This window comes from Phaenicophaeus curvirostris, chromosome 10 (genome assembly GCF_032191515.1).
Source record: "Phaenicophaeus curvirostris isolate KB17595 chromosome 10, BPBGC_Pcur_1.0, whole genome shotgun sequence".
Lineage (NCBI taxonomy): Eukaryota > Metazoa > Chordata > Aves > Cuculiformes > Cuculidae > Phaenicophaeus > Phaenicophaeus curvirostris.
Genome location: NC_091401.1, coordinates 1,568,360 through 1,583,779, shown reverse-complemented (window position 1 = coordinate 1,583,779; position 15,420 = coordinate 1,568,360). Strand labels below are relative to the sequence as shown.

The 15,420-nt window shown below is 50.1% G+C and overlaps 2 protein-coding genes across 5 annotated transcripts in view; both read left to right on the top strand.

The window, feature by feature from the left end:
* The first annotated feature begins 507 nt into the window (after positions 1–507).
* On the top strand, positions 508–11,337 carry DBR1 (debranching RNA lariats 1). The gene is made up of 8 exons (XM_069865053.1): positions 508–730; positions 1,660–1,784; positions 1,871–1,951; positions 3,661–3,746; positions 5,062–5,286; positions 6,138–6,218; positions 7,430–7,575; positions 8,116–11,337. The coding sequence occupies exons 1-8, from the start codon at positions 534–536 to the stop codon at positions 8,786–8,788; spliced, it is 1,614 nt and encodes a 537-aa protein (XP_069721154.1). The 5' UTR covers positions 508–533; the 3' UTR covers positions 8,789–11,337.
* A 1,836-nt stretch (positions 11,338–13,173) lies between these two features.
* Positions 13,174–15,420, top strand: part of ARMC8 (armadillo repeat containing 8) — a 62,308-nt gene continuing 60,061 nt past the window's right edge. For 2 of the 4 annotated variants that reach the window (XM_069865050.1, XM_069865049.1), the window contains exon 1: positions 13,174–13,350. In XM_069865050.1, the coding sequence (XP_069721151.1) occupies positions 13,306–13,350 (45 nt within the window). In that variant the 5' untranslated portion in view covers positions 13,174–13,305. The remainder of the gene's footprint in view (positions 13,351–15,420) is intronic. The other 2 variants (XM_069865052.1, XM_069865048.1) reach the window with 2 other exon arrangements.

Sequence of the window (15,420 nt, the reverse complement as noted above, 5' to 3'; positions counted from 1 at the left end):
TTAGCCTGGAGAAGAGGAGGCTGCGGGGAGACCTCATTGCTCTCTCCAACTACCTGAGAGGAGGTTGTGGAGAGCAGGGAGCTGGGCTCTTCTCCCAAGGGACAGGGGACAGGACGAGAGGGAATGGCCTCAAGCTCCACCAGGGGAGGTTCAGGCTGGACATTAGGAAAAAAGATTTCACAGAAAGGGTCATTGGTCCCTGGCAGAGGCTGCCCAGGGAGGGGGTTGAGTCCCCTTCCCTGGAGGGGTTTAAGGGACGGGTGGACGAGGTGCTGAGGGACATGGGTTAGTGATTGATAGGAATGGTTGGACTCGATGATCCGGTGGGTCCTTCCCAACCTGGTGATTCTATGATTCCGTGATTCTAAGCAATTCTGTGATTGCGCTTTTCGTTGGCGCGGCGGCTGCGCGAGGTCGGGGCGGCGGCGCCGCTGCCACGGCGGCTGCGCGGAGTCTGCGCGGTGTCACGGCGGCTGCGCGGAGTCTGCGCGGTGTCACGGCGGCTGCGCGGAGTCTGCGCGGTGCGGGCGGCGATGAAGGTGGCGGTGGCCGGGTGCTGCCATGGGGCGCTGGACAAGATGTACGAGACGCTGGAGCTGCTGGAGCGGCGCCACAACGTGCGGCCCGAGCTGCTGCTGTGCTGCGGGGACTTCCAGGCCGTGCGCAACGAGGCGGATCTGCGCTGCATGGCCGTGCCCGCCAAGTACCGCCACATGCAGACCTTCTACCGGTGCGCCTCCCGGCCTCGCCTACCCCTCTGACTGCCCCCTGACCCCTGCCCCTTAGCCCTGTCCCCTGTCCCCGGGCCCTCCCGGCCCTACCCAGCCTTGTCCTTGTCCTCTTGGTCCGCGCCGTGTCCCACCTCGGCCCTGTCCCACCCAGGCCCCAGCCGGGCCCCGTCTCTGTCTCTGTCCCAGCCCTGGGCCCCGTTCTTCCTGTCCCACCTGTTCTGCCTTGTGCTTGGCCCAGGCCCTGCCACTGTGCCTTTTCCTGTCCCGGGCCTCATCCTCATCCCACCCAGTCCCTGTCCCCTGTCTGCTGTCCCTGTCCCCTGTCCTGTCCCCTATCTGCTGTCCCTGTCCCCTATCTGCTGTCCCTGTCCCCTGTCCTGTTCCCTATCTGCTGTCCCTGTCCCCTGTCCTGTTCCCTGTCCGCTGTCCCTGCCCCCTGTCCTGTTCCCTGTCCGCTGTCCCTGCCCCCTGTCTGCTGTCCCTGTCCCCTGTCCTGTCCCCTCTCCGCTGTCCCTGTCCCCTGTCCTGTTCCCTATCCGCTGTCCCTGTCCTCTGTCCTGTTCCCTATCCACTGTCCCTGTCCCCTTTCCAGGCTCCTGTCCCCTTTCCAGGCCCCTGTCCCCTGTCCCCTATCCACTGTCCCTGTCCCCTTTCCAGGCCCCTGTCCCCTGTCCTGTTCCCTATCTACTGTCCCTGTCCGGGCCTCTGTCCTGTCCCCTGTCCGCTGTCCCTGTCCCCTTTCCAGGCCCCTGTCCTGTCCCATATCCGCTGTCTCTGTTCCCTATCCTGTCCCCTATCCTAGGCCTGTGCCCTTCACCTGCCGCAGGCCTTGTCTCCAGCCTGGCTCAGACCTTGTCCCCACCCCACTGTGTCCCTGTCCCTGTCCTGCCTGGCCCTCTGGGCTCTCTCAGCTGCCGTGTCCCTGCAGGTACTACTCTGGCGAGAAGAAGGCCCCGGTCCTCACGGTGTTCATAGGGGGGAACCACGAGGCGTCCAACCACCTGCAGGAGCTGCCCTACGGCGGGTGGGTGGCTCCCAACATCTACTACCTCGGTAGGGTCCCCTGGTGGTGTTTTCCCTTCCAGCCCCTTGCCCGGCGCCAGCCCTGTGGTGATGAGCAGCCTTCTCCTCTCCCCTAGGTTACGCAGGCGTGGTGCGGTTCCGTGGCGTGAGGATCGGCGGTATCTCAGGCATCTTCAAGTCTCACGACTACCGTAAAGGTATGGTGGGATGCAGCAGGTGAGCGCTGGGCCAAGGCTCCGTGGCAGAACCTGGCTGTTCCACTTCTTCTGTGAACCCACCGTGTGGTGGAAACCTCTCTTGGCCCAACACATGGATTTTTATGGAGGCAGTAGATGAGTTTGTAGCTGCCTAGTGACCACAGCAGGAAGGAATGCTCCTTCTTTATGTTGTTTATGGAACAATATTGGTTTCCCATAGTCCTTATAGCATGCAATCCAAGCGGGTTTAGTCTTCCTTGTGTGAAACAGTCAATTTATGTTAAGTGCAATGTTGTACAGAAGTGCAGAGGTATCAGTCCACTTTGAGTTCAGCTCCTCCTGGTCATGTGCGTTGAAAAGTTCTTCCTTGGAAGAGTCTCCATCAGTGAACAGGAATCTTTTCACGGATGATACCTGGTGTCAGCAGGTAGAGGATAGCTTAGTCTTTCTGATCTCCTCCATGCATATATAATGCCTTCTCTTACTTACAGTGACTGTAAAGTGGTGTTGTATTTAGTAATATTCTGCTTCAGAGAAGGCTTTGCAGGTGGCTTTCAAGCTGCACAGTACTGGGGTAATTTTCTAGAGTACCTGATTCTGTCTAAGACCGATCGATGCTAATCAAATTTCTTGTTTTCTAGTGGGAGGTGGCAGGGGGGTTGGAACTGGATGATCTTTAAGGTCCCTTCCAACCCAAACCACTCTATGATTCTATGATTTTATGCGGTTTGTATGCCTGAATATTGCATGTGAGAAATGAGGCTTTTGACAGTAATGCTGACTACTAAAAAAGTAATTTTTCCATTCATTCTTAAGAGTACATGGGAGCTCAACTAGATATTTGGGTTTCTTGTCCCAAGGCAAAGTTGGAGAGTACATCCTTTTGGACAGACACATATTTGCACTTCCAGAGCCCCTGGTGCCCGTGGGCAGTTAGAGTCATTCCTGCTGCTGCTGAATCTGTTAGGCTGCAGTCTCATGGCTGCTGGCAGCAGTCTTGATGAGCCACAAAAAGATCACAGCATCAGTGGTCTGAGAGAAGTCAGATCTCATGTAGTGCTTTGTAATTTTTTGGTTTATACTTCCTTCTGAGTTATGTCCTGACTCGTGTTCTGGTCACTGACTGCTCACAGAGGGTAGCTGTGCTCTCAGGACGTGGATGCCCAGCTTGCTTGTTCCCCTCTACCGTACGTTCTTTGGCTGGGCCAGCGTGTTTGCTTGTGTAGCCGTGGTATGCGTGGGTATGTGTTTCATGGCTGTGCAGCAAACGTCTCTCTGTATACATTGCAGCGTAACTGTGGAGGAGAGCAGTGTGGGGTGTTGTCTCACCAGAGAGTTGAAAACCCTTGTTTGGGATTTAAGCACATAAATCTTCCTGCTAGAAGGCACTTATTTCAGACAGGTCCTGGGTTTTATATGTTGGGAGTTAAAATCCTGGTTTTTGTTTCAACAACGGACATACCATGTTTTCTGTGAAAATGAGGCACAGAATGGAAGAAATGCCAATTGTAGAAACGTTTTTATTTGCTTCGCACAGGAAGTCATCAGCCTATTGGTGTAAGCTTTGTGTAAAAGAAATACAGTATCTCCTGTGATTATTAGCAGCCTTGTGCTTGGGATTGCTCTAGGTGTCCTAAGAAGGTAGCGTGCAAACAGCGTCAGGACAGCACTATTGATTCAGGCAACTGTTCTTTCCTTCAATGTTTCAGGCCACTTTGAGTGTCCACCATACAACCAGCAAACGATTAGAAGCGCTTACCACGTGAGGAATATTGAAGTCTTCAAACTCAAGCAGGTCAGTGAAAAATGTGGTTTTTTTAAACAGTGGTAAATAGTTTTCAGTATTGTAGAAGTTAGATATTAAAGCTACTCTGGACAAGTGCGCTACAGGATAGAAAACCTTACCAACATCTCCCAGCTAATGTGGACAGGCCATTGATCTAGTGGAACATGTCCCAGCCCATGGTAGGAGGGTTGGAACTAGATGATCTTTAAGGTCCCTTCCAACCCGAACTATTCTATGGTTCGATTATTTTACGCTGGCTGTGATTCCCGGTGAATATCTCCTCCAGTGCTTTGTGTAGCAGTGCAAATTTGTCCTGATTCAGATGCAGGTAGGAGTGAGGCTTTGGCCTTTTTTATTTCGAATTGGATAAAATTCGCCAGCCAGAAGGTACTCTGCCTGTTCCCCTCTCATCCAGCTTTATGGTGGCTTTAGGAAGATGCATGCCACCTTGTCTAACACACAGGCTGGTTGGTACAAAGTTAACTAATCAAAATGGAGCCAGCTGAATTAGCTGATCCCAAATTTCCGTGGTTAAAGTTTTTTTTTTACTGCAGGGTGAGACGCTCAAAGGACAGATCAGCTTTATTTTTGAGTTGTAGTCTATTCCCTGCTTTGTCACAAGGGCTGCTGTGTTTGGCTGAGGTGGTCGTGTGAATACATGTATTTATAAGCTTCTTGGTTATTCAGGTTGCAGTTGCATACTGAAGCATTCAGTAGATGCAGGGGTGCTAAAGGTAGGACAAAGATTTGCTGTCATTGTAAAGAGTTTGGTGCACTTCAATCCAAGTTTCTTAGTAGTTGGACTCTGGTTTCATCTCGAAGTGTGATCTGATACAGCTGATACTCTGAATAGTGAACCAAGACGTGCTTAAGATATCGGTTACACTTCTGAGGGGTGCGTCCTTTGAGGAGGAATATCATGCTGGGCCATTACCCCTTTTAAACAAAGCTTTTAAAAATTCTGTGAGAAAAAAAGTTGCCTTTGATCGTGGGTAGAGAGCTTGCTCTATAGATGTGATTTTTAAGAGTCGTCTTCTGAGTGCCTGACACTTACTGTGATGAAATGATCTTTTTTGCAAGGTGGTAAATAGAGAACACTACTGACTGTCCCAAGGAAGTGTAGCACAAACCACGGAGTCTAGAGTCCCTTGACAACTTCACAGGCCACTGGAAAGATGGGGAGGTTGCGTTGGATGTGAGGCCCTTCTACCTCGGATCAGTACAGAGTTAGAACACGTTATGCGCATTCCATCCTGTGCTGTGTCGTTTTGGAACTGCATTATCGTGTGTGTTTTATTTATTCTGTATGCATTTGGCTTGACAGTTAAAGAGCCCAATTGATATATTTATGTCACACGACTGGCCAAGGAGCATATATCACTATGGAAACAAGAAACAGCTTCTTAAAATGAAATCCTTCTTCCGTCAAGAAGTGGAGAGCAACACATTAGGAAGCCCTGCTGCCTCAGAGCTTCTGCAGCACCTGAAACCCACCTACTGGTTCTCGGCGCATCTTCATGTTAAATTTGCAGCTTTCATGCAACACCAGGTAAAGGGGTGGGGGGGAACCCATCAAGAATGTGTGCCTCCCAAGCACATTTTAGAATTCCAGCGCAGATAATAATAAAGAAAAAAAGCAGCTGGTTTTGCTCAGTTATTAAAACTCAGTAAGCCACAGAATATCAAGTCGTGTTTAGATTACTGGGCTGTGTAAGTTAAAGAGGTGTTACAAATCATTGGTGTCACTACCAGCTCTTTGGGGACAGCGTGTAATAGCAAACTTCACTGCATTTGAAACTTCTTAATTTAAGCTTATAGAAAAGCACTCTGTCCCACTTTGTTGTGGAAGGAGACAACTTCAAAACAGAGAAATAGAGAAGGGATTGAAACAAAAATTGTGGTTAACTTGGGATGGAAGTGTGCCTGTAGTAAGGCTTGGCAGGTGAGGTTGTCTGGGTAAAGCCAGAAACCAGCCCCTGTAGGCTGAAACTTGTCTTGGTTTGAGTAATTCCTGAAAGTGGTGTGACATGCTCTTCCTGTTCACAAGTTATTTAGCTGTAGAAATGTAACTCTAGACCTTCTAGACTCAACGAGTTTGTTTGCAATCATGTTAAAGTTTTCCTTTTTCCTTCAAGGCAAAGTGTGCTCAGCCACCTTGCTTAAGCATGCAGCATGGCTCCTGCTTCATCTTGCTGTGATCTGCATCCAGCTTCCTGTTAGACTTGCAGTGGAGATTCTCCTTGTCCCTCCATCCCTTTCTTCTAATCCCATGTTGATTTTCTGTTTCAGAAAGCCTTTTCCTGTATAAGTTGTGCCATTAAATCTTTCTTTATAATTTCTTTAGAATGGTCAGATTTCATTGTGGTGCTGATGACTGTGTTAACACCGTTTGTTTCCTAGGCAAACTCCAAAGAAGAGCTACCAAAAGCAACAAAGTTTTTGGCTCTGGATAAATGTCTGCCGCACAGAGACTTTCTGCAGGTGATGACCACATGCAGTGGGTTTTTGCTTTTTAAATACTTCACTTGTCTGCCCTGACGAGTTCTGCGCTTGGGTATAAACTGGGGAATAGTTCAGTTTGTGTCTAAATGGAGGAACTGGAAAGAAGCTAGGAATGGTGTGTGCGTGGAACGGTCTTTGTATAATATTGCCTTGAAATAAGCAGACCTTGCATCCTACCATGAAGGTGCAGTGTTTGCTTATTCCTACCATTTCCGTCGCACCACAGCACAAGTACTTGCCTTAACTGGAGGAGTATCTCTACTTTAAGTGGAACCGAATATCCTCTTGTGGGTTTTTTTGTCAAATGTCCAGCCTAAGAGCAGAGCCCACCTTCAGGCTTTTCTTTCACAGCTTAGTCTGGGTCAGCTGTGCCTCTTTCTTCAGACCTGGATTCGTGAATTCAGGCAGGATGGAGCCCCAGGTTGAGTACTCTAATTTCCTTTCAGTATTGTGAATTCCAACAGGAACTGGTGCAACTTCCTATGAGAACGGCTCTGCTGCTTTCTGTTCGGCGTATATCTTGGCTAGGAAGGGCAGTGGCCAAGTAGGAGCTCTAGTCTTACTGTAAAGTGGGATTTATTTGTCAACTTAAGGGGAAGATTGTTCGTTATCTTTCCTTCGGGTGGGATCCATTTTGCCTGGAAGGTCTCTTTGAAAGTGGGAGGGAGTATGACTGTGGGCTTTTGCTCCATGAAGGTGTACTGTTAATGTCACTGAAGGTAGTAGTTTGTATTTCTATTTGCCAGCTGTGGAAAGAGCTAAAAATCATTTCCTGTTAATTTAATTGCTGTGCTAGGAATGTGTTTATACAGCACAATTGCTGTGGGTAGCAATCCTTGATGTATTTCTGCTTAGAAGGCAGCATGAATTTAAGAGCAGGCAAATTCTGTTTTCCAAGTTGTGTAACTGTCCAGTAGTGGGCAGTAAGGAGGAGGGTGTAGAGCTTTAATTGCTGTAAGCCAAAACACAGAAATGCCTTTTTCACCTTTGATTGCCCTTTTCTTACTTCCTTATTGTTATAAACTTTGATGTAGGGCTAACTTGGGAGGACTTGTTTGGGACCACTAGCTCTGTGTGCTTGAAATGTAATTAAAACTCTGTACCATGCAAGTAATGCCTCAGACTTTTCATCAGATTCTGCTGTCAAAAGAAAAACCTCACTTTGTCTGTTTTTTGTGTTTTTTGAACAGATCATAGATGTAGAGCATGATCCCAGTGCAGGTGACTCACTGGAGTACGATGCTGAGTGGATTGCAGTCCTGAAGGCCACCAACAGCCTTGTTAATGTGACTCCCAGCTCATGGAATATGCCTGAAAAGAATGGCCTCCACGCAAAGTAAGTCATACGCAAACTAGAGAGGGAAACCCGATTTTGCTGGACTGCAGGTGAACTCACCTTAGAGCTGTGTGTTTCTCCGTTCTGCAGCCTGTGACACCTGTAGGACCCGGTAGATGCTTTGGAAAGGAAAGGGCACGGTGGCAAGAGCTGTACTCAAAAGCACACACCTTAACAGCTCGATGCGGGCGGTTAGTTTTGTTCTGCAAACTTAAATACCCCCATTTGAGGGGCAAAAAGCAGGTGGTGGCTCATCATCAGCCAGTTATGCTGTGAGACTGGTGATTTTCAGGCTGGATTGTGGGGGTGGGTGGGTGAGTGCTTATTGAGAGTGGGCTGACATTACACACAAATCCTTGGTGGGGAGAGGGGAATCTCAGTGTTGAGCAAAGGCAATGTACTTCCCCAAAAAAAATGTTTGAGAAATTAGGTGTCTGCTCTAAGACGAGTTTATTGTCCATCTAAAAGTTTCTCCTTGCAATGGGAATGAGAAATGCCTTCTGACTAGCTGCACTTGTTAAACTTCTTCTGCTTATTTAGGTGGGACTACAGCGTGACAGAAGAAGCCATCAAAGAGGTGTTAGAAGAGCTGAATCATGACCTCAAAATTCCTTGTAACTTCACGTTGACAGCTCCTTGTTACGATCCCAGCAAGCCCCAGAAACACATGGAGCCAGTTCACACCATCAATCCACAGACCACTGAGTTCTGTGCCCAGTTTGGCCTCACTGACATCAATAACAGGATCCAGCAAGCTAAAGAGGAAGGATCCGCACGCGGTGAATATGAGGAGGAGGAAGAAGAGGAGATGGACAGTACTGGGTCAGCAGAGGAACCCAGCGAGTATAATACAGATAATTCCGGACTTTCATCAATTAATCCAGATGAAATAATGCTGGATGACGAAGGTGGTGATGAAGATTTAAGCACGTGTTCTGTCGATCCTTCCCCCGATCATCCTCCTGACTTTTCTGCAAGTTTCTCTGACATCCGCATCATGCCAGACTCCATGGCAGTATCTTCTGATGACATGGATTCCACTAACGAGGAACCAGAGAAATCTGGTGTCAGTAAGCTGGTAGAAGAGAAGAGCTTAAGTGAGAGACCATTAAAGCGCATTGGTGGCAATGAAAATGGAAACAGTGGTGGTAAAAAAATTAAGAGACGGAATCAAGCTATCTATGCTGCAGAGGACGAAGATAAAACAGAGTAATGCTTCCTATGATGTATAAATAAGTTATCTCTGTACCTTTTTATGGGAAGGTGCGAGAACTGTGGTGGATTACTCATGCTTTTAATGTTACTTGATCTTCCTCCTGTTACTTTTCTTCAGCTGAAGAGGCTGCATGTACCTCTGGCAGGGAAGAACATATATCCGGACTAAATTTCTAAGTCAGAAGCAGACTTTTCAAACGAAGTACTTTGTCAAAGGATTTAATGCTCCTGTATAATCAGTTCATTTTGCTTCAGTTCTTGGCTATTAGTGTATACTGCACATCTTCAGCTGTACAGGGTTCACCACGCTCGTTTAAGAAGAACAGAACTCTTGAACTATAGCTCCAGTTGAAGTGAGACATGTCTGACCTAGAAGACTGAATGATTTGATTTTATTGCTTTTGTCTTGTTTTATACTGAACTTTTAATACAAAGTAGCGTATGTAATAACTCCATGGATTAAATTTGAGAATGAAATTCCCACGATAACGAAACAGCAATAGGAAAGTGAAGATTTTTGTTTCTGGTGATATTCATGCCACAGAAAAACTTCACAGTCATAAACAAGATGTATTGTACAGTATTGGCTTTTAATTACAGTTTTGATAGGGAACCAAATCTCTTAATTTGAATCATGATGGTTTTACAGGGACCACGGAAGAATGCATCTCTGTTCTTAGAAGCTCACACATGTGCTGTTTCTTAGAAACAGAATCATGTCTTAAAATTAAAATGCAAGTAGTTGGGATGAACAGCTTCCTAAATGTGGGCACAATCAGTGTCTCAGTTCTTACTAGTTCAGGCTGTGCTGTATTTTCAAATAGGGCGGTTGATGTTTATAAGTTGCTTGAGACAATAACGTTTCATCTTCTGCCTCTTTTTAGTAGTGTGCACCTTGCTGCGTTCTTACGGCTGGGTTTGGAATCTTCCAAAGGACCTTCATAAACTTCAGCTGAGGGAGAGCAGGAGCTACCAGAATAGACACCCTTGCGGAAGTTGGAGGTTTCCCTTTTTGCTCTCCTAGTTTACCGGGAATTAGCAAACAAATTACAGTCCTTTGGCCTAAAAGGCTGTGTGAGGATAACAGAACTTGGTGAATTCATGGGAATGACAGTGTTTTCATGCATATACCTCCAGGCTCATTGGTCTTCCTGTCAAATTTTGCTGATGTTCTGTGCTGAGCTTTGGGAGTCTAGACAGAGTGGGGCTTCCCGGTGCCACCCTGGCGGCTTCCTCTGCTACCCTTGAGAGCAGAAGCAGCTCCTGTGTGCTTTTACTCCTCTAAGGCAAAGGCACTGCGGAGAGAAAGTGTCCTGGCAGGAAGAGGGAACGGGACAGGGAGCCTTGACTGAAATGGATTGGTGAGCGTGAGTTATTTAGCAGGGAAACACATCAAGGTCAAGACTTCTGTCTTCAAAATCACTTCCACATTCTGGATTCATCTTGGTTCCCCTCCTGTCAGCAGATCACTATGAAAACTAAATGTGTTAAGTTTTCAAGTGCTAGAAAATGGCAAAGTTAAGGCTCTCTACAGTTCTGACTAACAGCTTTGTACTGGCAGGTTGATGCTGGTAACATCGGGTTTTCTTTCCCAGAGGATACTATCTCATTTGCTGGATGATTAGTGGGGCCCTGTTAATATTCCTGCTGTGTCTCTGTGCTACTTGTCTGCTGGAACACTCACCAAAGAGAACTGGTAAGACGTGATGGAAAGCTAGAAGTGTTTGTTGTAACCCTCAGGTTATCTGAAGTAGCTGTGAGCTAGCAGCTAGATCACTGAAAGTGTCTGAGTATCTTCAAGTGTTCTGGGTCTGCAGTGCTAAAATCTGAAGCACACCTGACGATCTGAAGACTGTAACGAAAATGGGAGTATTTAAAGTATAAGCTGTGCTAGGAACTCGAAAAGTCCCTCAAGAAATCAGAGCGTGGTGTTCAGCTGTCGGATTCTCGTGAACTGGGGTGGAAGATGTGGGTTACATGTAAAAGCCTTTTTAGTCTGTTTTCCTATGTTTTTAAAGCAAACTCTTGTGTTGTGTGTTGCCCTGCATCGCTTTTCTGATGAAATGTGTTTTGACTTCCAAGGAAGCAGGAGATGTTTGCAAGATACTGATTTTTGAACCTTTAAAGATTTATTTTTCTACAGAGTATTTCAGCCTCCGTTTAGCAGAGCACAGCTGTTAAATACAGTTATGATACAGTGGTTTTGTGTACGAATCGTGTCTGATCTGTATGGAGTTCCTGTGCCTTTTCTTGCAGTTGCTCGCGCCCTCTTTGCGGTTTGAAGCGTCCTCTACTGCACTCTCATCCACTCCCCCTGTCAGCAAGATCCTCTGCTGCGTGTAGAATTCAACTGGAATCTGGAGCAGGGGAGTTGAAACTGGATGATCTTTAAGGTCTCTTCCAACCCAAACACTTCTATGATTATATGACTTGAAGCTTCTGCAGTGAAGACCAAATACTCCAAAAAGTACAAAAAGCACTAGGGAAGGCTGAGAAAGTTTCATCAGCTTGTAAGACCCAGAGCCTTCTGTCCTTTTTCTTTTTGAAAGAAGCTTTAGAGCCTGCTTGAAAACTTCCGGCTTTTTAAATTTTGGTGAGAAACATCTGGAAGATATTTCTCTGTCAGACCCTCATATTGCAAATTTTTCAGTATCTGATTTTTTTAGTCTAAAAATGTTTTTGCTGTTACATATAAAATGCTTGAGAAATGTGTTCCCCCACCTCACTCCAGGCCAGCACACAGGTGTTTTTATTCAAAGCATGTTCTGAATCCTGTCACAGAAGAACAAAGGGGCAGAGCTTTCCTTTAAAAAGCAAAAAATTCCACTTATGGAAGAAGTCTACTTAATGTTGACTATTAAACTCAACCCATGACAGCATCACAAAGGATGTTTATTACGCTCCCATTTACCTCTGCGAGCTGGAGCAGCTGGCAAACTTGTGTTTACCTCGCAATAACAAAAATTAAGACATGTGAACTGGCCCATGATGTTTTTGCTGTCCTCCCATTTCATTCTGTCTTCAGGAGCAGCAGGTTGACAGAATTAGTATCCCCACACCTTGAGGTGTGAAATAGGGGGTGCTAATACAAAAATATCAGCTCTTACAGAAATCTATAGCAAATCTGACTCAAGTCCTGGTGTTTTTTTGAGGTGTTTTCTGCAAAAAAACAAATGCAAACCCCAACACATCCCCAAAAGCAAGAGATGTAACAAAATAATAACCCCCGACTGCTAATTTTGTGTGCGGAGGCTGGGGAGTGGCCGGCTGTGCCCTTGTCTTGGATGGTGGTTGTGCCTGACTACCCCGTGCTGTGCTGTGCTCTGGGGTGGATGAACCCTAGACCTCGATCCCCTCACATGGTCTCATCATGTTGCACAACTACACAGAGAGGGATGAGATGAAGGATGCAGACGTGACAGAAGGACCTGCAGAAGTTGTCAAGAACATAAGGCAGCGAGGAGCTAAACCTGGTTGCCCAACTTCCCTGTGTGTGGAATAGGGCTGGGAAGGGTGCAGCATCAGTGCCGTGTGAGAACCACAGAACCATGGAATGGTGTAGGTTGGAAGGGACCTTGAGTCCATGCAATCCCAACCCCTCTGCCCTGGCCAGGGACACCTCCCACTGGATCAGGTGCCCAAGGCCCATCCAACCTGGCCTTGGACCCCTCCAGGGTTGGGGCAGCCACAGCTTCCCTGGGCAACCTGGGCCAGGGCCTCCCCACCTTCACAGGAAAATAGATGGAAGAAATGTCTCTTTGGACATGCTGAAAGTTGGGGTTGTTCAGCCTGGGGAAGAGAAGGCTCTGAGGAGACCTTAGAGCAACCTTCCAGTGCCTGAAGGGGCTACAAGCTGGGCAGGGACTGTTCCCAAAGGCTTGTGGTGATAGGACGAGGGGCAGGTTTAGACTGGACATAAGGAGGAATTTCTTCAGGATGAGGGTGGGGAGGCCCTGGCCCAGGTTGCCCAGGGAAGCTGTGGCTGCCCCATCCCTGGAGGGGTTCAAGGCCAGGCTGGATGGGCCTTGGGCACCTGACCCAGTGGGAGGTGACCCTGCCCAGGGCAGGGGGGGACTGGATGGGCTTTAAGGTCCCTTCCAACCCAAACTCTTCTGTGATTCTAAAATCTCATCTCAGTCTCCCATCTTTCAGCTGAAAGCCGTTCCCCTCGCCCTCTCCCTGCGCTCCCCGACCCCGAGGGCCCCCAGCCCCCCGCTCCCCTCCCGCGCGGGTCCCGCCCTCAGCTCCCTCCCTCCTCCCTCCCCGGTTTCCCGCGCGGGGCGGGCGGGGGGCGTGGCCTCGCTGGGCGGGGGCGCGCGCGCAGCCCGGCACGTGCTTCCCTCCCCCCCCAGGCCCGCCCCCTCTGCGCACGCGCACGCCGAGCGCAGGTAGCGCGGGTTTCGGCGGCGGCCGATTCGTCGCGCGCCAGGGCCGCTCCCCCGCCCCCCCCCCCCCCCCTCCGGGATGCGGCCGGGCCCGCCGGGGCGGGCGGCGCGCGCGTGAGGGGCCGCCAAGATGGCGTGTGTGCTCGAGGCGCCGCTCCGCGTCAGCGTCCTCTCGGTGAGTGCCCGGCCCCGCCGCGGGGCTTTGTGCGGGGCCCCCGCGCCCTCCCGCCGCTCCTCACCCGCCTCTCCTCCCACCAGCCCCGTGCCCTCCCCTCCTGCCACCCTTTACCCTCCTTGCCACCTGTCGCCCTCCCCTTCTGCCGGCCCCTCGCGCTTACTTCCTCGCCACCTTTGCTCTCCTCTCCTGCCGCCCCTTCTCCTGATCGCCATCCCCTCGCTCTCCCTTCCTCGCAGCCCCCCGCTCCCTTCCCTCCCGCAGTTCTTAACCCTCCTTGCCACTCCTTTCCCTCCCACCGGCCCCATGCCGGCCCCTCCTGCCACCTCTTCCCTCCCCTCCTCGCCACTCCTGCCCCCCTTAACCCTCCTCACCGGCCCCTTGCCCTCCTTGCCACCCCTTACCTTCCTCTTCTGCCACCCTTAACCCTCCTCACCAGCCCCATGCCCTCCTTGCCATCCCTTACCTTCCTCTCCTGCCACTCTCAACCCTCCTCACCGGCCCCTTGCCCTTCCCTCCTGCCAGCCCCTCGCACTCCCTTCTTTAACATCCTTCATCCTCCCCTTCTGCCGCCCTTAATCGTCCCCGCAGCCCCTCACTCTCCTTCCCTTGCCCTCCTTGCCGCCCCTCCCCACCCATTGCTCTCAGTCCTCCTTGCTGCCCCTTCCCCTTCATTGCTCTTAACCCTCCTCGCCACCCCTGCTGCCTCTTTGCCTGCTGCCACTCTTTACCCTCCTTGCCACCATTGCCTTCCCCTTCTGCCAGCCCCTTCCCCTAATCGCCATCCCCTCGCTCTCCCTTCCTTGCAGACCCTCCTTCTCCTGCTGCACCCTTCCCTCCCACCGTTCTTAACCCTCCTTGTCACCCCTTTCCCCCCCACCATCCCCATGCTGGCCCTACCTGCTCCCCCTTTGCCTCTTGCCACCCTTAGCTCTCCTCACCAGCCCCTTGTCCTCCTTCCACCCCCTGCCCTCCTGTGCTGCCACCCTTAATCCTCCCTGGCAGCCCCCTGCCCTCCTGCTGCCCCCTCCTTGCGACCCCTTCCCCTCCTGCTGTTCTTAGCCCTTCTTGCCACTGCTTCTCCTCCCACCATCCTCTTGCCCTCCTCTCCTGCCACCCTTAATCCTCCTCCCAGCCCCTTGTTCTCTCTTCCTTCCCCTCCTGCCGCCCCTTCCCCTCCTGCCACCCCCTCACTCTCCCTTCCTTGCAGCCTCCTGCTTTCCTGCTGCCCTCTTCCTCTCCTGCTGCTTTTAGCCCTCCTTGCCACCCCTTCCCTTCCCACCATCCCCATGTCAACCCCTCTTGCTGCGTTTTCCCTCTCCTCCTTGCCACCCCTGCTGCCCCTTTGCCTCCTGCCACCCTTAACCTTCCTCACTAGTCCCTTGCCCTCCTGGCCACCCTTCGCCCTCCCCTCCTGCCAACCCCGTCTCTGCAGCTTTTTCCCAGATGGGCGTTCTTCCCACTTTCCTGAGGGGCCTGCTCCCATTCCTGTCAGGGGCACTGGCTCTGCAGAACATGTTTTTACCTGATGACACGACTTACACTCTCCAGCTGCCCTCCTGCGAGTGTTTCTGGTCCTGCCAAACTCTTGCTTGGCAAAAAGCAGGCTCCTTGATGTGTTTTGGGTCTGCAACAGCCCAGCCGCTGCAGAGGAGAGCAAGGTCTCTCTGTGAAGCGTCCCGAAGCATGTGCTTCCAGCCTAGAGGACTAGCCAGTGAATCTTCTTTGGTGGCCAAACACCCATCCTCTCCTAAAAGCTGTTCAGGATATGGGGATGCGGCCTTGGTGGCTGCTGCTGCAGGGATGAGGTTGATGTATTGCATCTGGAGGCAGGGTGTGGATGTAGTGGAAGGGCTCTGACAGCTGCCACTGGTTTCCTTTCCTTGGTGAAAGTGGAGAGTGAGTAAACAGCCACGGCTTGTCACCTCATCCTGCCGCTTGCGGTAGTCGTGTGCCAAAGCTGTAGCCTGGGTACAGCTTAAAAGAGCCAAGATCTGGAGCTTTTTCTGTTTGTTTGGTTTTTTTTTTCCCCTTGGGATTTTTTTACTAGGTAAAAGAATTGTGAAACAG

Bases quoted from the DNA above. Each gene is read 5' to 3' on its own strand.
- DBR1 (XM_069865053.1), top strand. From the start codon at position 534: ATGAAGGTGGCGGTGGCCGGGTGCTGCCATGGGGCGCTGGACAAGATG. The intron at 1,785-1,870 runs GTAGGGTCCCCT...CCTCTCCCCTAG, and splicing joins TCCCAACATCTACTACCTCG to GTTACGCAGGCGTGGTGCGG. The intron at 7,576-8,115 runs GTAAGTCATACG...CTGCTTATTTAG, and splicing joins AAGAATGGCCTCCACGCAAA to GTGGGACTACAGCGTGACAG.